Source organism: Euleptes europaea, chromosome 1 (genome assembly GCF_029931775.1).
Source record: "Euleptes europaea isolate rEulEur1 chromosome 1, rEulEur1.hap1, whole genome shotgun sequence".
NCBI classification, from domain to species: Eukaryota; Metazoa; Chordata; class Lepidosauria; order Squamata; family Sphaerodactylidae; genus Euleptes; species Euleptes europaea.
Genome location: NC_079312.1, coordinates 146,059,063 through 146,086,528, shown reverse-complemented (window position 1 = coordinate 146,086,528; position 27,466 = coordinate 146,059,063). Strand labels below are relative to the sequence as shown.

At 45.8% G+C, this 27,466-nt stretch overlaps 1 protein-coding gene across 1 annotated transcript; it reads right to left on the bottom strand.

Moving 5' to 3' along the window:
* Positions 1 to 26: 26 nt before the first annotated feature.
* On the bottom strand, positions 27 to 26,509 carry LOC130492789 (myosin light polypeptide 6-like). The gene is made up of 7 exons (XM_056866578.1): positions 26,226 to 26,509; positions 16,357 to 16,384; positions 9,088 to 9,231; positions 4,110 to 4,283; positions 1,516 to 1,593; positions 936 to 978; positions 27 to 138 (listed from the first exon to the last, which is right to left on the bottom strand). Exons 1-6 carry the CDS (start codon positions 26,409 to 26,411, stop codon positions 950 to 952), a joined length of 639 nt encoding a protein of 212 aa, XP_056722556.1. The 5' UTR covers positions 26,412 to 26,509; the 3' UTR covers positions 27 to 138; positions 936 to 949.
* Positions 26,510 to 27,466: the final 957 nt, after the last annotated feature.

Here is a 27,466-nt window from a genome sequence, read left to right as displayed (position 1 = left end):
GAAGTGATAGATGGGTGGATGGAGAGGGGCTGTGTTCTTTATACAAAGATAAAAAAGGGACACTGATGCCAAGGAGGAGTGATGAGTTTAGGAGATTTGCCTGAAGCGTACATTTGTTCATCATCACCATAAGCAGCTCTGAGGAGAAAAAACAAAGCATGATTCTCAAGCATGTCTGAACAACAGCATACTGTGATGCCTTAAACGATCTCAAATTTATCACAGCTTTTGGGGCTTGGGTGAGGAGGATCAAGCCCACTTCATTATATTTGATAATGTGATGAAACTCTTTGGTTAGGTAGCTTGGCTTCTCTAGCAAACACAAAATTGCTTTTAAATTGTAATATATCTATGCCTTGAGATATTGGGCTTTCTGGCCTCTCTTGGTAATAATTCCCCCTCTCAGGACCTTGTTCCATTTATACCCTTGTGTATTGATACATATCTGCCCACTGAATATATAATACTTCATGCATCTGATGAAGTGGGCTCAGGCTCATGAAAGGTTATGCTGTAGGAAAATCATTCATTGGTCAGACTGTTTTTCTGGTTGCAGCAAACAATCCTGGCTACCTCTCTGGAAACTGTCAAACAAGTACATAAATACCAAACTTCATTCCTGGTTTCCTTTCACATTTTAATCGTGAAAGTGAACAGCGGCTTCATACAATATTTTGTCTACACAGCTTGAAGAGGGAAAAACACAGCTGATGATGCTGTGTACAACTTTTGTGAATGTCTTTTTTTTCTATATGGACACCTGTTTGGAAGACACAGCATCATCAGCAACAACAAAAACTTCCAGGATATCCAAAGACAGCCAGAGGAAATGGCTCAGTACTGGGCAGGTTGCAGGAAGGAAATGTTATTTGAGGGTGAAAAAGCAGCACACATCAGTCCACCAAAGGAATCACACTTGGAGGTATGACACCTACTCCCTGAGGTCAGCTCAGCCAGCCATGATGTGTTTGACAAAGGCTGTGGAAATAAAGGGAGAGAGCTATTAGGAATTATAGTCACCTACCCACTCACAGTTTGCTCCACACAATATTTCAAAATGTAAAATTTTATGTCTCTTTTTCAGCAAGCATCTATTGTTCTGCACAAATGAGAACCCCAACCTTGCAGCAAGCACAACTAGTATCAACCCATTTTCCTTTGAGAAAGGGAAATACTGTTACTACTACTGAATCAAACGGAACCCAATACTCTACTGTCCTCAGTGGGTTTTCTGATATCTAGAGTACCAGACCATGCAACTTCTGATGGATATATTATGTTCTTTTCCACTATACTGGTTTTATTATTAACTGGATCTTTTATTTCTGTTTTCAGCAGCTTTTTGTTAGCAGGTTTTTTAAATTGCTGTTGCATTATGAATTGTTGTTTTCTGGGTTTATTGTATTTTTAGTATATATGCTTTATATATGGGAATTATATTGGAGGCCTCTTGACCTCAGAGTGGCAAATTTAATAATGGCTTAAATAAACAAAGAACCCTTCCAGTCCTCTCACCTTCATAGTTAATGCAGCCATTGGCATCTTCATGTCCAGCTAATAGGCTGTCCACTTCTTCTTCAGTCATTTTCTCACCTGAAATACCAGACAAGAAGGGAGTGCTTCCCATACAGCATATGAAGAACACTTTCCCACTTATCTCTTCACAATGAAAAGGGACAGACGCTTGCTTTAATAAAAGACAGAGAATTCAGAGAAAATAGTAAATCTTGCCAACAGATTGTTCAAATGTTATTGTTATATACAATAGTAATTACCAGTTTTTAAAGCCCTTAAAAAGTCCTCCACCTCTCCATACCTGAAGTACACATCCCCTCTGAAATATATATACATAGGCAAAGAACTGGGTATATCAACTATCTCTGCAGCAGCCTCTGAGGGCAAAATACCTTCTTCATTCCATTCCATGGAGAAATGGATATTATACATTGACAAGTGGGGGACCTGCAAGGACTCCTTCTATGGCAGAGTGGTGATTCAAACCAGGATCTTGCAGATCCTAGTCCGAAACTCTAACCACTACACCACACTGGTTTTTCTGGGGTGGTTGCTGTTGAATAGTAGCAAGCAGCCAGACCTGGGTAAATTATGCAAGGTACATGGAAGTAAGTCACCAGTGGTTGCTGCCAGACCTGGCCCTGATGAGTCCTCCCTCAAAGGCCAAAACAGCCCTGGAAAAGACCTTGCCCCCTCCCTGCCTCTTAGAGACAGAAACCAACCCTGGAACCCTGGCAAAACTGCTGTGGTTGTCTAGCAATGGCCATTGGGGGCATTCAGTTCTTAAAGCTACAGGACCTCCTTTTATCATTTAGGTGTTTTTTTCTAACCTCCCCCCCTTTTTTTACGATTTCAGATTTTTCTGCAAACCTGGGGAGTTTTTTCAGGTTTGTAGAAAGATCTGTCCTATCCATTCATAGCTGCAGTCTCTGGGTTTAAGTATCCTCAGATTTGGCCAGATTGAGAATTCGGTATATTGACATGGGATCCTGCAAGGATCTGTGGGGTGAATTTCCCTCTTCCCCACTAATTCCTTTTTCCACCTTCCTTGATAGTCCCCCTTTCTTCCCTCCTCTCCTTCTCATCCACTCTAGCTTTATCTTCTCCCTGTCTTCAATTTTTTGCCCTACGTACCTCTGGAACCCTCCACCCAGGAAATCTATGGCCCAGTTGTGCAGTGCCGGTTGCCAGGGCACACCCAGTCGCACAGTGGGGATCCTGGAAAGACTTGCGAAGGGCATAAATTTCCCCCTATCTCAGTTTCCCCACAGTATTTCCTCTTTCCATCCACCGGACAGCCTCAACCTTCTCTGCTTCCATCTCTCTTTCCTGCCCACCCACCAACCTTTTATCTGCCCCTCCATCTGCCCGTGTATTTATTATTTATTTACTTCATTTATAGCCCACCTTTCTCCATGAGGACTCGGGCACCTTACTTCATTATCCTATCCTGCATTTTATAGTCAGAACAATCCTGACAGTGGGAGTAGACTGGGAATGAAAAACCCTGAGAAATGGCCCCGCCCCAAAAGGAGGCAAAGGGGAGGAAGAGGCAGCCTGACTGACCCTCTGAAGGAGGAAAATGCAGCCTACCTAACCAACTAGCCAAGTGCGGCTTTCTGCACCTCAGACAGGCCAGGCGCAGCTCCTGTTGTCTTGTGCACACCGGGCACTACCTCCCTTCCCTTGGCAGGGTTGGCTGGGCCAAGCCGGGCACCACTCTGGGCCTCACCTGGGCTTGGCCGGGCCAGGAGCTGCTTTCTTCTTCACTCAACTTGGAGCCCAGCTGCAGTGGGGCAGGTGTCTGGGAGCTGCTCCAAGCCCGGAGGTGCTCCCAGCATCCACTGCTGCCACGGCTGGGCTCAGAAAAGCTCCCAGTATCTGCCAGTGCCATGGCTGGGCCTGGAGCAGCTCTTGGTGCCTGCTGCCACCTTAGGCAAGCCCAGAGCCGCTCCTGGGCTTTGCAGCGGCCGCAACTGCCGCCGTAGTCCAGTGCTCTGCAGCAGCAACCACCATCAGGCCCATGTCTAGCTTACCAACAGTAAGTGCATGGTCTGTGCATGTGCAGACAACACTTTAGTTAATTTGGGGCGATTTAAATGCCCAAATGGTTTTTTTAAAAAAACATTTCAGATTTTTCTGCAAACCTGGGAGGGGGGCAAGTCTGCAGAAAAATCAGTGTTTGGGTAAGTGTGGCCCTGATCCACAGATTTAGATATCCGTAGATGGGAGCCACACTTGGGAAATAGATATATAGATCACGGTGATACTAAAATATGGGGGAGAAATCATGATTTTCAAAACTTCTGGAAGGAAAGAATTTCGCAGATAGTGATGTCCCCAAAGCCATCCAGATGACTTAGGAATGATCGTCTTTCAAATGAGAACTCAGCACCACACGGCCCACTGGGGCCACATCAGCTGAGGGCGATAGATGGAGTGGGTAGGAAAGAGACCCCCTCCCCCTCTCATTTGAGTTCTGGGTTGCGACAGTCGTTCTTCGTTGCCAATGAGCTCCAAAAACTTCTCAGAACTTGTAACGCCAAACTGGTGGGGAAGTCCTCTCCTTCCACCTCCCAGGCATCGGAACTTACCCAGTGTAGCCAGAACATGACGCAATTCTGCCCCCATAACCGTGCCATTGCCCTCTTTGTCAAAGACCCTGAGCCCTTCCACATAGTCTTCGTAGGTGCCTTGGTCTCTGTTCTTGGCAATAGTCTGCAACATGGGCAGAAACTCTTCAAACTCCACTCGCTTAGAATTCAGTTCTAAATGGAAGAGGGAGAACGTCACGTGTGCAAAAGGAGAGGGAACAGTGCCAAGTTCGATTCCTCACCATCCCCACACAATACTTCCAATTCTACATCAGCTGTGCATAGGGCTGCAGAAGAATGCTCTGTCCCTTTAATAGAGGCCTGGTGTGTGGAAATAGGCAACTGAAGTTGTTTTTTTACCTCAGTAAGGTAAATAATATCGCCTAGTCAATAACATCCTATTAAGTCTCTGTTAAAGGGAACAGACGTTTTTTCTCCAGGCAGATAGCAACCCTGGACTTTGAAAATGCAGGATCTGGAAGCTGCATCTTATACCCTGAAAATGGCAAGATTGTAAGCTCCTGTGGCTTCAGAGAGAAATACAGGATCAGAGGATCAACTGGGCAAGACTTATGCTGTTTTTATGCATGAAGTTTAAATTCACTTTTGCTTCAATGTGGATCGCTTGCTTCTGCACAATGAGCTTTTAAAACGTCTGAAGGACACTTTTTTTTCTGGGGACAAGGACAAAATGGCATTGAAATGGCCAACACTAACAATATTCATAAACATAGTAGAGATAAAGCTTGTTGTTATCTTACTGCTCCTTCCCCCCTCCAGCAGTTTACTGCATTATGATTCAGGAAGATGTGTTGCACACTCAGCTTTCAGGAGCAGCCAGTTCTAAGAGCTCAGCTCAAAGGATAAGCAGAATCATGATCAATGTTTTACTGCTGATTGCACCAGTGTAAACGTCCCCCCCCCCTCACTCTCCTGGCTGTTTTTCATAAATAAATAATTCCAGGTTAAGACAACATATCTCAGATTTTCTTGCTGTTCTCACAACATAGTAAAGCTCAAAGGCAAATTAAACGTGCATATGGAAGTGCCCTATCAGTAAAAAAAGGTCATTTATGTGTGGGCGCTTGCACTCATGTTCGGCCCCAGGCTGACTCGGTTGTTCCTTGGAGCTCTGCCCAAATTCTCCGTCCATTAGAAATGGCTTCACTGCCAGCCCTCGCAATGTCCGGGTTTTCCCATTCCTCTGTTAATCCACCTTTCCCTCTAACCTGAGCTCAGCCCTGCTGAAATCTCCATGCAGATGGCAAAACCAGGCCACAAAAAGATTGGCTTCTCTTACAGCCAATCACAAAGCAGCGTGTAAAGAGGTGGAGATTCAAATACTTCCTGCCTCCTCAGAGCTCTTTCTGAGCAAAAGAAAGGCATTTTAAAACGGAGGTTTGGATTTCTCCCACCAACCCCTTTCTTTCAGATTGGTCCGGTTTTTGTTTTTTGTTCTTAAAATGCTTTTTTATGCTGCATTTTTTTGGGGGGGGAATCTTCTCTCACAGTGAGCACTACAATTACGAAACAGCATTTAAAGGGACGGGACTTGATTCAAGCTTGGAGGCTGCTGGTGCAGAGATTCCCAACAGGAAAGAGTGGGTCCAGCCTGCAATGAACCTCAGGCAAAACTCCCATGCATAAATGACCCAAGAGATGGTGTTTTATGTGCCTGCTTGCACAGCTTCCTACCTCTCAGCCCTTCCACCTGCATCTTGAAGACCATTTAACTCCAGTCTTAACACCACTCTTTCCCTTCAGTTATTCAGCCTTTTTGAACTCCAAGTCATTTACAGTGCAATCCTCTATGTGTTTTCACAAATCTCACTATATTCAGCGGGGCTTGAAAACATGCAAGAATACACAGGACTAAAGCCTTAAAATATCAAAACTTTGAAGCAGACTAAATTATGCATATCTATTTAACTTCCAACATTAATTTGGTGTGTATAATTTAGGTTATTTGTTTAGAGCAGACTAATCACTGCTCTGAATATAAACTTATCCTCCCAGTCATCCTTCCAGGCTTTCTGCACACCCTGGTAAACACAAATAATACTCAAAGGTTATTTCCACGGGGAGTTCTTGCTCTGCCTTACCTCTTAAACTGCAATGGTTCTTCTGGGTTTTCCAAACAACATCCTTGTCTGGTTATCTCCCTTCTTGGCGTTTCCTGGATCTACTGTGACTTTTCACAGATCTGCCTGGGCATGACCTTTCTTAAAAGATCCTACCCAAAGTAGGTTTGGGAAAAGCATGGGATCACATCTAGTGCCACAATCCGTTAAATTCTCTCCCTTCCCCTCGCCATGGACTTGCCCTGTTTTTCAAAACTATCAGCAGAAAACAAAGTACTGATTAAAAAAACCAAGCAACAAGCCCACAGGAGGCAAGTTGGCGGGGGGGGGGGACAGGAGGGGAAGTTAAGGGGAATCTTAACGTGAAACAGGCCATTTATGCTTGGCTACTTTGCCTCGCGTTCTCCCTTGGACGGCTTCAGAGCTTCCCAGGAGTTATTCATGATATTTTCCTACATTCAGAAGTCACTTCACAGCCGCTACGCACTTCTACTTTATTCCATTCTTTATGCTTGTGGACCAACTGGTCATAAGCAAAACAAATTCAGTACATTCCATAACACATAAATAACCATACATACAAATATCTAAACAGTACAGTTAAAAAGAGGTATAATTAAAAACCATACATAATTTTTTGCCACAGCGAGGGTTACATTTGGGTCAGTATCAGCCAATAACTTTGCCAATATATCTTGCTTTAGGGTAGGTCCCCACCTCTGAATATATATCCTGATCCATTTGTCTCTGGAGAGATCGTGCTTTTTACAATCTACAAAAAAAATGCCAAACAGTGTCCAAACTCCCTGATCCACAATTGCAAAGTGGGACCCCTGAAAATCTGCCTAACTCCCCCAATGGCAGTGCATTTAATCTGGCCTTGGAGAAAAGCACTCTGTATTTGGGGACAGTTAAAAATTTACAATAAGCAGGTAGAATGGGGAGGCCCAGATGGTACAAGGAGCACACCCTGTGCGCTCTGCAGCCAGTGCTCCATTTGTCAAGTTGCAACACTCTATATCTAGCTAATTTACATGCAGAGGGATATTCCATTTGTTTTAAAACCTTTAGGGCCAAATTCACTCTCTGCAATCTATCCTCAACTAAATTTTGCCATGAACTCTGAAAGCCATCTTTAGCCAATAAATGCAAATAGCACCCCTCTGGGGACTAAAGAATTTTTAAAGTAAAGGTAAATGTTGCAATCCAAGCTTGAGCTTCCAAAGATGGTTCAGCAAATTTCAAATGAATTGCTGGACCAGAAATACATGTTGGCAAGTTGGACATGGAGCGTAAAAAAGAAATTAAGCAGGAATCATACTTGTCATTAACTTTGGCAATAGCACTTGTCCCACTTTTTCAGGAACCTATTTTATTGCAAATTTAAATTTTGCCTTGATCCCAAAGCGAAGCTAATCAAGACAATTCCTGTGAATTATGTTACATGCAGGTTTCTTTCCTCATGCCCATTCCCCCTTCAGACCCTTCCCCCTTGGAGCCATTTTGGTGATTTTCAGTAGCGTGTTTTAAAATTTCAGGAAATGGAGCAGGGTGTGTGTGTCCCATATGAGTCCTTTCTGATCAGTTTCAGCAAAGAGAGTTCTTTAATGTTTGCCGGTGCTAGACCCCCTGCCTTGACACTGTCCTTCTCTGCTTTGGCCATAAAATGGCCACTAGGTTCAATTCTTTCCCTCGGCTTCTCTTCATTTATATTGACTATTTTAGCATTTTTTTGCTAAAATACCCATGGAAACCAAAAAAAGGACCAGGGGGATGGGTGTGTGCTTGTGGACATCAGGGCCATTTGGCTGAGTTAAAATAAAAGATTCCCTCTGCAGGGCTGATGGGATTCTTTCATTTCCTGCAGGCAGAGGGCGCTCCACTCCCTGCTGGGGGATCGGGGTATTTGGGGTATCCAGTGTCTCCTTCCTGGGGTTGCTGAGCCACCCCTGGTGCAGCATCCAGCTGCGAGCTGTGGAAAGGGGTGCAGGGGTTTGCCACCAGTGCGTCACCTCTGCCACTGGCTTCCGCTCACTCTGTGTGAATGTGGGGGTGGGGTGGGGGCATGGATCAGAGATCACCGCCCAAGACACACAGCCAGGGCGCTGCCAAAACAGAGCCCTGGCCACCGGGGAGGGGGGAGGAGAAGGAGAGTTTGCTTTTATATGCCAATTTTCTCTGCATTTTAAGGAGAATCAAACCAGCTTACAATCTCCTTCCCTTCCTCTCCCCACAACAGACACCTTGTGAGGTAGTTGGGGCTGAGAGAGTTCGGAGAGAACTGTGACTAGCCCAAAGTCACCCAGCAGGCTTCATGTAGAGGAGTGGGGAATCAATCCCGGTTCTCCAGATTAGCATCCGCCGCTCTTAACCACTACATCACGCTGCAACAGGTGCCGCTGCTACCACCCAGGTCGCTCAGCCAAGGGATGAGGTTGGGAACAGAAGAAGGGACTCCCCCACCCCAAGCCAAAGAGGGAGAAGCCCCCACACAGAGACCCCACCCTGAAATCTTCAGGCTTCCTGGAGGGCGGGAGCAACCGAGTAAATGTGCCCAGGAGTAAGCTCCCCCCCACCTGGTTGGCTGGCAGGGGGGATGGTGATGTATTTTTTAAAAAACCCTACAGCCACTTAAAAAACAGGATTGTTAGGGGGTAGGAAATCAGAAGCTCCATATTTCACCAGGGATGGAAAGTCCCCAGTTTTGAGAATTAAGATCAGAAATCTGTGTGTCTGGAAAGAGGCAAACCCAACTCAAAATTCCAGAGCATAAATAGCCAGAAAGTGACCTTTTCTTAAATGAAAACAAAGTTCCGTCCTGTAATCCCCTGTATCCTGGAACCTAAAGTTCTGGTACCAAGCCTTTCCTTATATGTGAAACTGCAGAAGCAACTTACCATCATGCTTGGGGTGTCCCAGAACTTTCATGATATCAGCATTTGTGGGATTTTGGCCCAGGGCCCTCATCAAGTCTCCACACTGGCTTAACTGGATTTTGCCATCACCGACTCGGTCAAAGAGCCCAAAGGCCTCCTTGTAATCTGTGGAGATCAGATCAAACTTACAATGCAGTGAGGTCTTGGAACTGGCAAGCAGTGGGGAGCCTGGGGCTTTTTAGGATAAAATGTCAAGCTTGTAATGCCAGCTGTCAACTAGACGATTAACATAATCCCAAGAAACTGGACACCACCATCTGTGAAGTCTGTTTAAACTGCCCATTTTCTAATACCCATGGCCAATATGAACAGAGAGGGGTCATTTCCTTCCCAAGGTGAAGAGGATCTCAGTGACCCTTTCCAAAGAAGCATCATCTTGCTCACTGAAGAGATTTAGTTTCTGAGGAATTCATTTTATATTTAGATGTCCCCTCTAATCCTATAGCAACCTTGGGTAGAACACAGGCATTGCTATTTAGACCCAGGTGGGCACAAGCAGGGCATGGCAAATGTGGTGGGGGGGAGAGAGAGCTGGGCTGCAAACTCATTATCATGATACAGCCTAGTCATGACATTTCAAAAATAACATGTACATTTTAATTTTATTACTCATGATATTATATGCACGTGTCAGAATGGGGGGAAGGGGAACTGTGTTAGAGGTTTAAACAAGGTCTAGACCACTGGTCTGTCAAGATCAGTTCTGTCTACTCAGACTTGTGGCAGCTCTCCATAGTCTTAAGTAGAGGTTCATATCCTTCCATCACCTACTTGCCTAGTCCAGGGGTCTCAAAACTGCGGCTCCAGAGCCACATGCGGCTCTTTGGCCCATTGTGTGCAGCTCTCCGAACTTGGTTCAGAGCCCCTGCTCTTGCGCCCGCTCACACTGGCAGCCGGGCTGCGGAGCCGGCGCGCCTGAGAGAGAGAGAGAGCGGGTGAGCGGGCGCGCTGTCTTCCCCCCCCCCACCGTGGAGAATGGCCGGGTCCCCCTTTCCCTTGCCCTCAATGGTTGGGAGGCTAAAGCCTCCCCTCCCCTCTAGCCGCGCGATTGCTGGGCGGGCGGCTTGGCGCTTCCTGCCCCCCCCCCGCCTATCAACTATTGGGCGGGGCAGGCTTCCTTTGGTAGACCTGGCCTCTGGCTGAGTCCCATTGGGAGGCCATGTCTACCCACTGGCTTTCTTGGCAGTAGACCTGGACTCCGAGGAGGGGGAAAACTCCCCCTTCAGAGGCCAGGTCTACCAATTGGCTTCTATGGGCCTCCGGAGGCCAGTCTACTGCCAAGAAAGCCAATGGGTAGACCTGGCCTCCCAATGGGAGTCAGCCGGAGGCCAGGTCTACCAATAGGCTTTTATGGCGGTAGACCAGGCCTCCAGACGAGGACTCCGGACGGGGAGGGGGAGGGGGAAATGGCAGGGACTTACCATTTAATTTTTATCAATAAATAAGATCACTATTAAGTATGATATCAAGTTTTAGTCAGTGTACCTATAGTCATGAGACGACAAGAGTCACTGGAAAAGACCGTCATGATAGGAAAAGTTGGGGGGCAGCAGGAAAAGAGGAAGACCCAACAAGAGATGGATTGACTCAATAAAGGAAGCCACAGCCTTCAATTTGCAAGATCTGAGCAAGGCTGTCAACGATAGGACGTTTCGGAGGACTTTCATTCATAGGGTCGCCATGAGTCGGAAGCGACTTGACGGCACTAAACACACACACACACACACACACACACACACACCTATAGTTTAATTAAGACTTAAAACTTTAATTAAAGTTTATTAAGTTAATAAACAGTGTACCTACCTATATAGTTTAAGTTTAAGAAATTTGGCTCTCAAAAGAAATCTCAATCGTTGTACTGTTGATATTTGGCTTTTTTTACTAATGAGTTTGCCGACCCGTGGCCTAGTCCCTTTAACTGAAGGTGCCAGGGACTGAATCTGGAACCTTCTGCATGCAATGCATATGCTCTGCCACTAAGCCATGGTCCTACATAGGGCATAGAGCAGGGATCACTGGGGGAGTGTGGGGGGAGGCAGTTGTGAATTTCCTGTGTTGTGCAGGGGGTTGGACTAACTGACCGTCTTGAGGTCCCTTACAGCTTTGTGTTTCTGTTTCTACAGAGACCTATACCCAAACCCATGCTCCTCTATCAGTTGAGCAAATGGGGCATTCCATACACTTGCTGCTGAAAGTTTCAGTGGAATGTTTATTCCTCCTGTCCACATCTAATATTATTTATTTACTTTATTTATAGTCTGCCTTTCTTACTGGGATTCAAGTTGGATTACAGGATATAAAACAGTGTAATCAAACAGCACAAAACAACAAATGAACAATTCAATTAGACTAGGATTACAGAAAACAATGCTAACTGCAAATTATGCAAAACAGATAAAATTCCTAGGTAGTAAGACCCAATGAGCTTAGTGAGACTTTCTGTATAAGCATGGCATAGAACTAGGCTGTAAATTGGGTTCATTCAGTTAATCCCCTTTGCCATTATTTTATTTTTCTGGAAATATATTTACTCCATCTTTTATAAAACATAATTTAATACAGGATCTTCTCTGGAATACTTTAGACTTGCTCAGTTATAGATTTTAGGCAGGGATTAGGAGAGTTGTCCTGTACTTGTCATTATAGTAGGTGTATGACATAGCAGTTCATATGTCTGGGTAGGATTGGAAAGGCCTGGGTTCAAATCCCTACTCAGCCACAAAGCTCGCCGAGGGTCTGTAGGCTAATCACTCTCTCTCAGCTTTACTGTGTGTACATTAGCTCCATGGACGAAGGGTAAGATAAAAATACAAAGTGATTACTGTCCATGGAGTGTCATAGAAGGATAGTTACATTAATATGTTGGTAGTCTCCAAAGGCATATCCGTGTTAATACTGCAGTCCCAGCAGCCTATCTGTATTTTCTGGAATCTAACAAAGCCAGAAGGGCATTTACGCTAGCCAGAAGCCATACCTTACCCTCTGCTGTACTGGAGGGGAAATATAAGAAAACATCCTATGTACAGAGATTATGTGCTTGTCCACAAAGAGAGATTGAATCAACTAAGCACATATTGCTGGAATGTGCCTTATACAACAAAATCTGCAGTGAATCTATTGGCCATTGTTGGAAAGATTCCCAGGGAGATCTAATAAAATCAAAATAGAATATCTCCTATCGGATAAAAACCATCAAAGGACACGAAGGGTTGCCAGGTTTTGTGCCCAGGTCTATAACCTCAAAAAAACTAATAAGTGTTCTTAATTTAAAGAGCGGTACAGATTTTAAATCCTTGGGGTGATTTTATAAATATTTTAACATATTAACACTCCTTAACTTAAGGAGTGTTAATATGTTAAATACACTACGTTTATCTGAATTTGTGGTTGATGTGTACCATGATTATTTTTAATTGTTCCCATTTTTTATATTTTTGCTGTATTTGCTGGTCCTGGACCGTAATAAATACCTTTGACTTTGACATATCCGTGTTAATAATATAAACCAGTTTCCAGGCATGTTAAGAGTCATTGCTCCAAACTAAGCAACCTGTGATCCATTTTAATGAGAAAAACTGTTTATAAATGTAGTATTTTTTTTGCTGTTCTGTGAAATGCCGTTACAGTAAAAGCCATTACAGTAAAAACAGTTTTAGAAGCACAAGCTTATACTGTGGAGGCATTTTAACAGAAAGCAACCCATCACAACTACAGTTTCCTAACTTCCTGTACAAAAGTTTTACAACTTTCATAGAGGAATTTAGAAAACTATAGTGTGATGGGTTGCTTTCTGTTAGCATTAGGGCTACTATGCTCCTAGTGGGAGTGAGGGATCCCCTGCCCCCACCTTCTGTTTCCCACTGCTACTCAGAGTAGTGGTGGGTGAAAAATAAAAAACAAAAAATGGCCGTTGGCCCAATGGCATTATTTCTAGGAAAAAAACTGGAAATGAAGTCAATCCTCTTTAGGAATTGCCGGAAACATCACTTCCAAGTTTTCCCTGCAAATGCTGTTACAATGTTGCCGACAGCAGCCCCACATGTCCACACCCCTGGTTGATGGTTGCCCATCTCCAGGTGGGCCAGGAGATCTCCCGGAATTACAACTGATCTCCTGACAACAGAGCTCAGGTTCCCTGGAGAAAATGGCTGTTTTGAAGGGTAGACGTTATTGCTTTATACCCCACTGAGGTCTCTCCCCTCCCCAAACTTCGCCCTCTGCAGGTTCCACCCCACAAATCTCCAGGAATTTCCAAGCCTGGAGTTGGCAACCCTATTGCCAGACTATACCTGGCAACCCTAGTTAAGATGCATCAACAGTATAAAATTGTACTTCTAAAACTGGTTACCATTAAATGTTTTAAATGTATAGCAGAAATGACTGGCATAAAATCTAAGCTGCTTCTAATATTTTTTAGGTACTTCTGATACCAGACTATGAAGTACGTGCTCTGCATGCTCTGCATGAAACAAATATATTAAAATGGCAGCATTCCCTATCAAAGTAATGAGTGGTAACTGGAATGAGTTCTGGACTGAGAAAGAATAAAATCTTTCTTTATGAGTATTTATTAGCCACATTTCTTTCTTATGGAGCTCAAGGCAGTTTACAACATACATAAAGCACACTGGATAAAATACATGTTCGGGTTTATTGGGCCCGATTTTTTCAGTAAAACCAGAATAAGCGTAATACCCATACCAGTAAAGGGGTATTTCGGCTTTATTTCTGGGTTTACCAAAAAAATGTGGGTCTGTTATAGTCTATGGAGATTTTTTCGAAGTGCCTGTGGAGGCATTTTTGGAGTCACCAAATTTGCAGCATAGCTGCAAGGGATTCTCCTTAAATGGACACAGAAGTTTGGTGAATGTTGGGGCAGGGGGTCCAATTTTATGGGCCCGCAAAGGGGTCACCCCCACCTTCCAGGCATTTGCGAGCTGAGCTGTCCATCGGTTTTCAGGTTCAGAAGTTCAGCATTGCCGAGGACTGGCGGAAAGAGCCAGTTGGCAGGCTGGTGCCTCAAAGTCTGGGGGCTCTCTTTGTATCTTGGGCGCGTAGCATGGTCCATGCAAATTAGCTTCCAAACTGAGGGAAACGGCTTAAATGCAAGAAAAATAAGGCACAGAAAACATTTATTTTCATGTCAAATGACATGCTGTGAACAGTTCTTTATTACAGTCATCAAAAATCTGATTTCAAGAGATGGTCACGGTGCAGGAAAACGAAGCCTTGACTCAGGGCGACCTTCAGTTTGAGAGCAGGTTTTCGGGAGGGGGGTGATATCGGAGCCAGCCGAAGTCATGACCAAGGTAGCTGTTGCGAAGGAGATTGCTCATCCATGAGGGTGAGGAGTCTTCTTCAAAAGCCCAATAAGTAGCTGTAGAAGCGGCCATTTTTTAGTTGGAGGGTATATCCCTATGGACGGGACTGGGTGAGCCCCTTCCAGACTAGTTTGGCCTGACCAAGCTGGCTCCAATTACAGGACCCCTATGTCAAAAGGACCCCAACTATGGGGCCCTGACAAAACCAGACAAAGATAGAAAAATGGGAGAAAGCACAGAGCTGTGCATTTGAGCAAAGGCGAATAGCCAAAACCTGAAAAAGCCAAATATCTATTCAGCTTTTTCGGGAATCACCTATTCAGCTTCAGGCAGATTCTCAGGTTTTGGTATTCGGTCTACCCGAGACCCGAATATTGCAGAAACAGCAAATTTCAGGTTTATTTTTGGTTCAGGTATATCGATATGCACAATCCTAACTGTGACCCATCACGGCCAATGAAGTTTAAATTCTTGATATCATTTGCAAATAATGGACAATAACAACATTAACAAACATTCAAAAAGGACGTAAGAATGTAAGATGAGCCCAGCAGGGTCAGACCAGTGGTCTGTCTCATCCGGCCGCCTGCTACACACGTGGGGCCATCCAGCTCTCCCTGATGTTGCCTCTGAGCATTGGAGCCTGAGGCTGAATGCCTCTGGATGGGAAGCTCCAAAAGCCTCCTTGAAGAATTCTCTTTTATCCCCACTTAGAAATGCCACCAGGCGAGGCCTTCCTCAATTGTTTGAGGAGGCTGTTCCATAAAATGGATGGTTGCCAAAAAAAGAAGAAGCCTGCAAATAGTCAGCAGCTGACTTGGAAAAGAAAAGCCATGATTCATACATGCTTGCATTCATAATTCTTGATAGAATGTCTGTGCATTTTGTATTCAGGAGCCTATTATCTGAAGGAAATGGCCCTTGGAAGCCTTGGCTTCCTAGTCGACAGACAGTCTGAACTGTTCTCTACTATCACATCCATTCTGCCAGAAATATTATGTGGTTTGCTTTTGGAATGGTTGAATCTAGCAGGGCAGGCGAAAACACTAGAGCCTCTGTGCACGTAACAGTGGTATTTAAAAAATATATTCAGCAGGGGAATTGTTTCTCATCTCTACATGATAATCTGTTCCTGCTGCAATTTCTCATTCTATCATTATTAAAGATACAAACATGATGCTTTCTGGGCTCTTCTGAAGCATCTCTCACTAGGATTGCCAAGTTTTAAACTGGTCCCTCTAGCTATCAGTTTGAGCTGCAGCAAATACCAGGTGATGTGATTTGCCTCCACATCACTGAAAAGCTTCACCTGCCCATTTTCACAGATTAAGCCTATGACAAAGGGACAGGATGTTTTTCTTATGGCCAGCTGACAATCCTCTCTCTCACTCCAGTGAAGTAGAGAAAAGCCAGGCCTGGTTCTTTGCATTGGGGAAAAGATTATTTGGGAAAGAAACAAATGAGCAAACAGAAACACATTTTAAGGTGCCAGGGCCCCCATAGGCACCATGTTAGGCCACAACTAGGTATACCTGGACATTTCCCATATTATTAAAAGTGTGACATTATGTTATTGCTCTCAGAGTTTTCTTGCTCCCAAAATTAGGATGTGGAAGTGGGGATATACTGTCATGCTTTTTATATTACTATATGTTATGGAGGAGGAGATCTGGAGCTGGTTCTGTCAGCACCAGATATGCAACTATTATAACAACGATTTCTGCCCTTGAGAGCTATGGCAAAATAAACAACAAATAAATGCCCAATGCACACAAAACAGTATTTTAGTTGGATATTAGTTCCATGGTGAATCACAGAGAGGTTTGCCTACAGGCTTTGCTAAAGCCAACAAACACATGTGTGAAGACTGGGAAAGCCATTGGCCCATCATAGGAAATGGACTTACCTTCTAGCTGCTCCTTAGTGAATTCAATCTGGAAAGAGAAAAGAAAGCGATCAGAGTTTATAGCAATCACAAGAAAGGAGTGACAGTTCTTGAAATAGGATGTCCAGTTGGCCAAGAAGACATAGTTAACTGGAGCAAATTATGGATGGAAATGTAAAGTTATAATATGCTGTCTTTAAAACTTGCAGAACCTTTTTCCAGGCAGGGTTGAATGACCACAGCACATGTTAAAGCTCTAAAAAGAATGCTAATTATTGGACATGAAAGCTAGGCTTATGTACCATCCATCTTTTTCTGGGCATGTGTCAGTTTTGACATTTGTCCTGTCCATCTAATCTTCACCTGAAATTGTTTGAAGGACACATGGACATATGAAGTTACCTTATACTGAAAAAGACCCTTGGTCCATCAAGGTCAGTATTGTCAACTCAGACTGACAGCGGCTCTCCAGGGTATCAAGCTGAAGTCTTTCACATCGCCTACTGCCTGGTCCTTTTAACTGGAGATGGCAGGGATTGAACCTGGGACCTTCTGCATGCCAAGCAGATGCTCTATCACTGAGCCACACCCCCTCCCTAACAACTTCATTAGCCACATTAATCAATTTTTAAACATACCTATGTAGTCATTAAGAGTTAGAAACTTACTGAAAAATATTAAACTTGGGATTCTAAACATGCAATCCTGAAGCGGGGGGTGGGTGGGGGGGCAAAGTGTAACAGGAGGTGGCGGCAGAAGGCCTGCGCCGGCACAAATGCCACTTGCGCCATGCAAACTGGCGTGGATGCTGGCGTGGGGGGGACTTACAGCACCACCACAGAGTGGCGATGCAAACCGGTGCAGGGGCATGCCTCAGGCCGCCGCATCCCCTCAAACCAAAGATAAGAGCTGGACTGATTAGCGGATGGATGGCTCAGCGCCAGCTCATCTCCCCATCTCATTCCTGATCCACTCAAGCCTAAGTGGCCCACCACACCCCTCCCACCTTGGTCCGGCCCCCAAAAATCAGCATATGGTCCCTGCAGACTTTTAGTGGATCGGGCACCCCAGGGAGGGGATTGCAGGGCTCGGGAGGGGTTGGAGGGTGCTGGCCACAGTCATGGCTTGCTCCCTGGCTGGCCATAGCAGCGTTGGTGGGGGCCACCATGATTGGGAGGGTTGTTGCCAGGGGCCTGGGTCCGTGGGAGAACCATTCCTGCTTCATGGGGTTGGGTGGTATCTGAGCTTGGAAGTCTCATGCTCTCACACCTGGGATCCCCAGGGCAAGCACAGACACAGGAACAGCCATCTGTTCAGGCTGAGCAATTCCCGTGTCCAGCCCTAGTGGCTGGATGCTTTTAACTGCACCCCAGGATGGGCAGAGGTGGAGGCAGGACCCGCCAAGCAAGGGCCTGTCTCTTGCACCCAGGCTGAGAGGGCATGGCATGTCCAAGCTTGGAAGATGCTGTATCCCTCTTAAAGGGAGTCCCAAAGGACCTGTACAAAATAGAAAGGTGGCATTGGGGGGAATGGAGTGTGGGGGAGGGGGGCCTGACCATAATGGACTGGTGGTGCACTGGTGGAGGAGCCACAATGGACTAGGGAGATGGGCCCTCACCCAATCAGTGGCCACCGCCACTCAGATGTGGAGACCGGGGGGGGGGGAGGGGGCCATCACAACCATCAGGGCTTTGATGACACCAGCAAGATGCCCACCAGATAGGGTGGCTCCCGGGTGAGGGTTCTAGGAGCCATGCCAGGCGGCCGGAACGAGGGGCACAAATCCCCATGGACTGGCCCACACTCTGCCCAGCTTCCTGGCCATGGTCATCCACCATCAGGCACCCCTGTCTCACGTTGCTCCACCCCGATGATCTGCATATGGCTCAGGACACTTTCCAGAGGGCGAGGTGACATGATCCTCCAATGGTGATAGCACGGCTGTCTCTGATGTCTCCCTTCTGTTTTTCAGGTGCTGCTCCAGACCCTGTCACCTTTGAGGCACCAGTTATCCAGCACCTGCGGGCACTGGGAGCAGCTGAGCAGAGGGCAGCAGCTGTGTCGGTGGTCCTCCAGTCCTGTGGTATCACCTCCTCTCCTGACGTGGCTGGGGGAGGGAGAACTCACCCCAGGACAACATGGCCTCCGCAGAAGGGCGGGTTGACCAGGCCACCCTAGGGGCTCGGGACCATGCCACCCTAGACCAGTCCTCGTGGCTGGAACAGTCTCACCCAGAGGCTGGCCTCCCCACCAGGCAAAGGGACCCCACTCTCCTCTTCACAGCTTTGGAAGGCAGATATAAATTTTGCATCCTATACCTGGTGTCTACTTGAGCTTCTTTCATCCATTGCAGAGGTAGTCCTCTGCTGCAGACCCCATTCCTCTTGAGCGAGGAACTTTGGAGCTCCACAATGGAAAAAGAAAGTATGAGCAGAGCCAAGGTATAAGATCCAAGCCTGAGTGTATCTTATCAAAGGCCGTTTATTTATTTATGGCTATACTGGAATTTGGATCAATCCTAAAGTTTAGCCGAAGGGCTTTGCTTTGCATAGAACAGTGACAAATTTTGGACCAATTATGTCCACACTATACAGTTCATAGGCCTTAATGATGTACAGAGCCTTATGGAAGGGGTTGGGTGGGGGGGTATGCTAACACAGAAGTGTCAAGCATGTGTTTCCTAGAGCTAGTGTGTGGTGTGGTCTTGCACAAGATTGTTTTATCCTCAGACAGATGCTCTAATAATCTGCTCCACAACTTTCATGCTTTTAAAGTTTTTCTTTTCATTGCCCTGTCAGTGCTATCAGAGAAAGAGGGAGACAAGATTCATGTGCAGGGGAAAGAAGAGTATATGGCATAGCTTTTTGTTTGTTTTGCTGCTTATTGTTATGGCCTGTGCTGCCCCAAACTCCCAAGTATTTTACACCCCTTAATTTCTGTATTCCCACCAATAAATTAATCCAAAAACAGGTGTTTTCTCTATTTCCAGGGCTGCTGAGATCCAACCTGAGCCCCTAGATCCCTCACCCCACCCACACTCAACCAAAACATCATATGAAAGCAAATTACATTATTTTCCCTCCTCCATGGGCCCCCAGAGCAACCAGGATCCCCAAACTTTTGTCTCCCGCTAAGGCTACTGGTACCAACCTCAAGGTGGGGGCTGGAGTTCTCCTGGAATTATAACTGAGTTCAGACTACAGAGATCCATTTCCCAGGAGGAAATGGCAGCTTCAGAGGGCAGATTCTGTGGCATCACATACCTGCTGTCCCCTTCCCCTCCTCACTCTCCACTCTCCATAGTCACTGCCCCAAATCTTCAGGAATTTCCCAAAGTGAAGCTGGCAACCTGGTTTCCTTCCCCCAAGTGGCCAACAATAGTCTGCAGTGGTCATCGCCTAGTTATGAATGTGTTTAATGTCGTTTTATCTTTAGTGTTTGTACTGGTTATACAACATTGCCAATTATGTTATGGATTACCAGTACTAGTATACATGGCAGTCTTCTGGTACTTTTTTGTTTGTTTGTTTGTTACCATATTGCCTGGGCAGCCAAACACCCCCGCCGGTGGCCAGGGGAGACCTGGCAACCCTATCTGAGCCGGAAAGGAGGTCTCTCCCCCAGGCCTGGTTATGGTTGCCAGGTGCCCGGTTTTGTACCGGGTGGTCCAGTTTTTTTACTTCCTGTCCAGGGGGAAAATGAGCACAGACTGGGCATACAAATATCTTGGTTTTTTTCTAGTTAAGCCCCTGCTGGAAGAAAAGTGCTACGGCAAGTTTGGGCAAGTTTGCCTTCAGTTGAAATGCTGCCATGGGCACAGGCTGCTTTTGATCATGTTGGGCACCGGAAGCCCCGAGCGAGTGCCAGCCTGGTGGCTTTTGCTGCTGCAGCCAGCTTCAGGCAATTGTGAAGCTACTGGCAGGGAAGTCCTGGTTGCTGAACTCTCCGGATCTGCTTCCTAGGGTTGCCAACCTCCAGGTAATAGCAGAAGATCTCCTGCTATTACGACTGATCTCTAGCCGATAGAGATCAGTTCACCAGGAGAAAATGGCCACTTGGGCTGCTGGACTCTATGGCATTTAAGTCCCTCCCCTCCCAAACCCCGCCCTCCTCAGACTCCACCTCCCCTCCCAAACCCCTCCACTCCTCAGGCTCCACCCCAAAAATCTCCCGCCGATAGCAAAGAGGGACCTGGCAGCCCTACTGCTTCCTGAAGGAAGCTGGGCTGGCGGTGCATGGATGAAGAGAGTGAGGCGGCTGATACTTCTGCTCCAAGCCCATTTCTGTGAGGCCCCACAAGCTGGCTGAGATGGCTCCAGATGTTGCAAGGTGGGATGGAGGAGCCGAAGAAAAAGAAAGAGGAGGGGAAGAGGAGGACTGAAGAGCCTTTCTCGATAGTTTCCTCAGGAAACCCCACTGAGGTGCCTCGTCCTTCACCTCTTCCTATGCCTAAGGCTGCGAGGGGGTATCTCTTCATAATATACGTGTGTGTGCGCGTGCACTGTCAAGTCACAGCTGACTTATGTCGACCCGTAGGGTTTTCAAGGCAAGAGACTTTCAGAGGTGGTTTTCCATTGCCTGCCTCCATGTGGGCTGAGAGAGTTCTGAGAGGACTGTGACTGACTGGCCCAAGGTGACCCATCAGGCTTCATGTGGAGGAGTGGGGAATCAAACCCGGCTCTCCAGATGTTCTTAACCACTACACCATGCTGTCTCTCTCTCTCTCTCTCCATAATATGGGGGGGGGGGTCACTTATTGACACTGATCTTATATATCTAGACTTCCTCGTATTCACCCCTACTTTCCCCCATAAACCTATTGTGTTCTACTTAGAGTGTCTCGGAAGGAAATAAATGGGGCGGGGGGTATGACAAGCTGCCTTCTCCCACCTGGGTGCCCCTGCAGTCCTCTCAAGAAAGCTCTACTGCTAAGGGATTGCTTATTGGGATGACGCCACTTTCCACAGCAAACCTGTTCCTCTACTGCATAAACCTCGTATGTTCCAATTAGGGTATTTTGTAAGGAGATAAATTAAAAATAAGCTGTGTGGGAAGAATGACACCTCCAAAATATCTAAATTAAGCCTCTCTTTTGGTAATCTACACATTGGGTTGACTGGGGGGTGCGTGCCCCTCAATAAGGGGACATTTCTTCACTTGAGAGGGTGGGTGGAAATGTATATTATGTATATAAATGCCTTACGCTTAGCCCACTCCCCTTTCTCCTTAGGAGAGTTCTTCCCCTCCTAAATCTAAAGGTTTTGTTTATTATAAATTAAGCAGCAGAGATTCTTGTCTCATGACTGGGGAGCTACCGGTATGTTGGTGATGGAGGAGCCCTCTGCATACAGGAGATGCTCAGTCCAGCAGTCATTGCAATCCAGCAGGAGGTTCCTGGGACTGGAATTTAGATCAGGTTCAAACAAGGGCTTTCTTTTTCATCTAGGACGGGTGGTCATTCTCTTTATTGAAGCCCTTACCCCAGTCCTCCCGCAACTTGATCCTCCAGGGCTCAGAAGGTGGCATCCCAGCACGGCAGTGCCATAGAGGTAGGATCGAAATAACTGTTCCCTGTAAAAAAGGGGGATATGCTAATCCCCCTGCTTGTGGCCACCTGTCCCTGGTCCAGCTCTCCAAGAATGCAAGCCAAATACCAGGCTTTTGCGCCTGCTGTTTCAGACCTGTCGTTAAAATAACAGGAGCTTTTTCAACTGCTAAATTTATCTTGTCCCTCTGACCCCCTAACCTTAGCAATGCTGCCCTTCCCAGTCGTCATTGCTGAATACAAGAGGCCCTGTTAAGGTGGGAGAAATTTCTCTCCCAACACTGTCTAGCATTTTCATAGTTTCCTTGAGCAGAAACCATCAGTTTCTGCTTGAGTCACCATCTTTTCCTGATAACTTTCAGTCACTGTCCTTAAGAAGCTAGCTACATGACACACTGAAATCCAGCAGATGAAGCTTTCCCATAACAAGGTGAGTCTGCACCTGGTAAATTTGTGGCTGCACATAATTTCTGCCAGGAAAAATTGTGGCAACCTTATCATAGTTTGTGCATATTTAAGTCTATTTGTTACTTTTATAAGTCAAACCTGATGGGCACGTTGACATAATAACTTGCCTTGTTGTAATAGAACAAGGTCTTTCTAGCCCAGCATTTTGCTCCAACAGGGAGCAAGAGTCCTCTGGAAGTACAATACACCAACATGTATAGCTTTTGAACATGGAGGTTTCGTTTAGCTATCATGACGAACAGTACAGATTATGGTCAGCAGGCCAGATTAACATTGCAAAACTCCATAGCAAAAACAGCAGTTCAACTTCTGTTCATTCACAGGCTTGCCCCTGTGCTTATCTTCCTTACAAGCAGAATGGATCTACAGACAGAGACCGTTCAAGATATCGACTTTTCCTCTAGCAAGTGACACCTAACACACACACCCTGGGCCAGCACTTAAGGCTGCCAACTTTCAAATCGTAACTGTCCCTTTAATATCCATTAGATCTGCAGCAGTTATTAGGTGATGTTATTGAACTCCATGCCGTGAAAAGCTTCAACTGCCCATTTCTGCATATGAAACTTCAGGACATTTTTTCCTCTGGCCAGTTGGTAACCTTCTCTGCACTGCCACTGGGGGGTGGGGTCCAAGCCAAGACCTCTCAGCAATGGTGCTGGGGGTTGGCTTGGACCAGCTGGTGGTGTTGTGGGCCCAGAGGGGATGCCTGATGGCTTGAAGCAAGATGTGTCGCTGTGGTGCACAGTCCAGTCCCCTTCTTCATTGTGCTTCCCCAAGCAGCCACTTGGGTGGCTTAGCCGGAGAACCGGACCTGCCTAGAGATAAGAGACCTGACTGATTCAAACATTCCTTGATCTTTTTTGTATCACTGCAGCTACCAAAATTATGAGACCCATTGTGGTTCTGTAGACAGAGACCAAAATCACCTACTTACTTATTTAGAGATTTTATATCCCATTTTTCTTCCTAATGGGGACCCAAATCTACTTACACCATCATTTTCCCATCCTCTTTTTTATGCTCACATCAACCCTGTGAGGTAGGTTAGGCTGAAAGAGAGTGCCTACCCCCAAGGTCACCCAGTGAACTTCCAAGGCATAGTGGGGATTCAAACCTGGGTTTCCCAGATCATAGACTGATACTCTAACCACTGCACCATGCTATGCATTGTAAAGCACAGGAAGGCTGAAATGTTGTTACAAATCAGACTTCCTGCATGACTATCAATTGATTCAGAACCAGTGCTTTTATAAACTCTCTTCCTGTTTTTTCATGTGCAGTGATTAGGAGGACTTTATGGGGCACATGTGTATTTTGCCATATTGTTAACTTCGGTTCAGTCCCTGCTCACTCATGGATTCACTAGACATGGGCAAGCTTTCTCTCTGTTCCTTAGCTGCTTGTCTAAAAAAAAAGAAAAGAAACGGTGCCCTACTTCACAGGACATTGTGAAGACAGATGAAATTTAAAGTGCTGTAAGAGTAATTATAACTGATCTTCAGACTAAAGAGATCTGTTCCTCTGAAAAAAATGGCTACTTTTTAATTTAATTTCAACCCGTTGGTTCCTGTCTGACATTCTGGGACAACAGAAAACAACTCAGCACCATCCTCTATATGACAGCCCTTCACGTACTTGAAAATGGTTATCATATCCCCTCTCAGTCATCTCCTCTTCAGGCTAAACATACCAAGCTCCTTCAACCTTTTCTCATAGGACTTGGTCTCCAGACCCCTCACCATCTTTGTTGTCCTCCTCTGGAAAAGTTCCAGTATGTCTACATCCTCTTTAAATTGTGGTGCCAAAAACTGAACACAGTACTCTAGATGAGGTCTAACCAGAGCAAAGTGATACTATCACTTTGCATGATCTGGACACTATGCGTCTCTTGATACAGCCCAACATTGCATTTGCCTTTTTAGCTACTGCATCACACTGCTGATTCATGTTCAGTGTATGGTTTACTAAGATCCCTTGATCCTTTTCGCACACACTACTGCCGAGACAGATCTCCCCCATTCTATAATTATGCATTTGGTTTTTCCTACCTAAATGTAGAACTCTACATCTATCTCTGTTGAAATTCATTTTATTAGTTTTAGCCCAGTTCTTCAGCTTATCGAGATTATCCTGGCTCTGTATCCTGGCTCTGACTTCTACCATATTTGGTAGACCCTCCCAATTTATTATCATCTACAAATGTAATAAGTATCCCCTCTATTCCTTCATCCAAATCATTTATAAAGATGTTGAACAACATAGGGCCCAGGACAGATGCCTGAGATCCCTGGGGGTTGTTTTTGTTTGTCCTTTATGCCTGAAGAATATCCTTTTGAAGGTCAAAAGCTTGTAACACCTTTAAATGACTACTTCTAGTACAAGAAGAGGGCCAGAGTAGTGTAGTGGTTAAGGTGTCAGACTAGGTTCTGGGAAACACAGGTTCAAGTCCCCACTCATGCCACGGAAGCTTGCTGAGTTACCTTGGGCCAGTCACATACTCTCAGACCTGACTCTGGCTAGTATTTGGATGGGAGACCTCCAAGGAATACCAGGTTCATGACGCGGAGGCAGGCAATGGCAAACCACCTCCAAAACTCTTGCCTTTAAAACCCTATGGGGTCGCCATAAGTCAGCTGTGACTTGATGGCAAAAAAAAAAAAAAAAAGGTAAGAGAAATCAGATTTGATATGTTTTACTTTAGCTAGAGTTAGCTGGGCAAACAATTCAAAACCCAAGTTCTCCCAAAATGCAAAATTGTACAAGAGGTTTTATTCACAGGAAAAATGTTAGATTTTGCATTCCAGTAGCCCCACCTTTTTAATCTAATTGACACCTGAGCTTGTAGAGATAGAATGGAAACAGCAGACTGGATCCAGCATTCCATCGGTGGAAGGCATTGGTGGATGCAAATGTTTGCCATTCCCCTTCCCCCAGTCTTTTCCGCCCCTAGGAAAGTTGATTCCAGCTGCTGGATAGAACCCAATAGAGTAGGGGGTTGCCAATTATTTGGTGTCTCTTGCAGATATGGGTATGCATGAAGGCATGTGCCTGCGTGCACAGGTACAGCCTGTCCATTCATTTCAAGCCACCAAGTAAAGTCAGGGTTTTTGCTTTGTTTTTCACTCATTCTGACCTGCCTGCCTGGGAGAAATAGCTTAATCCTTGGAAGGAATATTGCTTAATACTGAAGACTAACTGTAATGTTTTCAGAGAGCCAGGGGTTTGAAAGCAGAATCCCTGCTAGTGGTGTGCTCATTTACCACTCGAACCACCGGTATACTGATTTTGCAGGATTTTGTGCTTCAAAAATCTACAAATCTTTTTTGATGATAGTAGGAGAAAAGAAAAATGTGTATGGTGTGGGAAGCAATGCTCTCTCTAATCACTACAACTATTGTCTGTCACTAGCCTCACGATCTTATGGAATCACGAACATCTTTATAACCCCCTCTGTGGCAGGGGTTCAGTGGGAAAGAACTGTGTTCTGTATTTCCAGTTTCCCAATATTCACTGATGAATATTCAACACCCTATGGGGTTGCCATAAGTCGGCTGAAACTTGACGGCACTCTACACACACACTTCCAATTTATCAATATTCACAGATGAATATTCGGCACCTCTTCTTCTTAGTACAGCAAATTCACACTAAGGGCCCCCAGTTTTAGCAATATTCACCCCCTCCCCCAGCCACGTTAGTGACATCTTGTAATAAAATAGCCCACCATGCGCCAATAAAGGCTCCTCATAGGGAATGACCTCAGACCAGGGAAATGAACCCGACAGCCATCTCCTTACACCAACCTGCTTCTTTGCCAGTGGAGGCTGCAAAGTGCCAGTGTCTTGCCCCTTCACCCATGCCATGTCTCACTCACCACCACTTTGGAGAGGTCAATTGGAGGCTCCTTGGGTTTCTCTGGTGCTGATGGTGGTGCTGGAACTGTGTCTTGCACTTTGGCTTTAGCTGCTGGGGCGGCTGGCTTTGCAGCAGCTGGCTTAGCAGCCGGTTTGGCAGGAGGGGCTACTGGCCGCTTCACTGGGGCATCCTTCTTGGGGGGCATGTTGCTCTGTGTCTCCTACTTGGAGGGAAGTAAAGGGGCAGTCGGCATACGCAGGCAGGATCCCCAGCTCAGGCTGGCTCTGCCTTGTGACTGCTTAAATAGCTCTGTGGGATACAGTGATGTCAGCCCGAGAGGAGTAGCCGGGTACGGAGAGGGAATGTGTCTAAAAATGGGAGCATCAGTCACCTTCAGCAATGCTAGTTCCTCCCTCCATTCAAGTCCAGGAGATCTCCAAGGGCTTTGCTGCAACAAAGCATCCTTTAGCTAGCCAGCTCAGCTAAGGACATGCCTAACAGGCACCAAGCCAGCCAGCTCAGCAAAACCTCTGTGCCAGTGATATGGACTGAAAGAAGGCAAACAAGGGTGGGGTTCATCCTCTATGAAGGCTGGATTAACCAGTCTGCTAATAAACCTACAGAGCAGAGCCCAGTCTATCTGTTGTGGCATAGTTACCTGAGACTTTCCCCAGTACAGAGTTTCTCCATCCTTCTTCTTGCACGGGGCTCTTCTGTAATTCCTGGCAAATCGAAAGATGGGGGCTGCTCCCTTATCACAAAGCAATAGCAACACGTTTATCTGGAGGATATGTTAGACCCTGGGTAGCATGGTCAGCCAAAGAACATAATGCTGAAGATTTCAATGCCAAGGCAGTGCAAAGCTGCGTTGTGTGGGAATTGGAGAGATACTGATCCAAATAATATTTAGTTGAACTAATTGTTTGGTTTTTGAATTACAGGGAGGCTTATATTTGAATGGGCCTGCCTCAGTGTGCAGAGGGGAAAGCAGAGCTTATATGTCAGAAAGCTGTGTGGGGCTCCAGAAAGACTTCAACAGTTCTCCCCAGCCCCACATATTTAGCCCTGTTGTTGCTATACTTTTGCTTGCAAGATTAAGAGGGAGGAAACAAACACAGAAAGACACCACTCATAAACAGTCTCTAGTAACCAAGAGTTTTTCTTCCTCAGCAATAGTAGAATATACATCCCCAAATTTTGTGAAGGTTTCCAAGACTTCTACTTCCTTCCAAGGACTGGATTCAGATTTGAAGAGTTGCT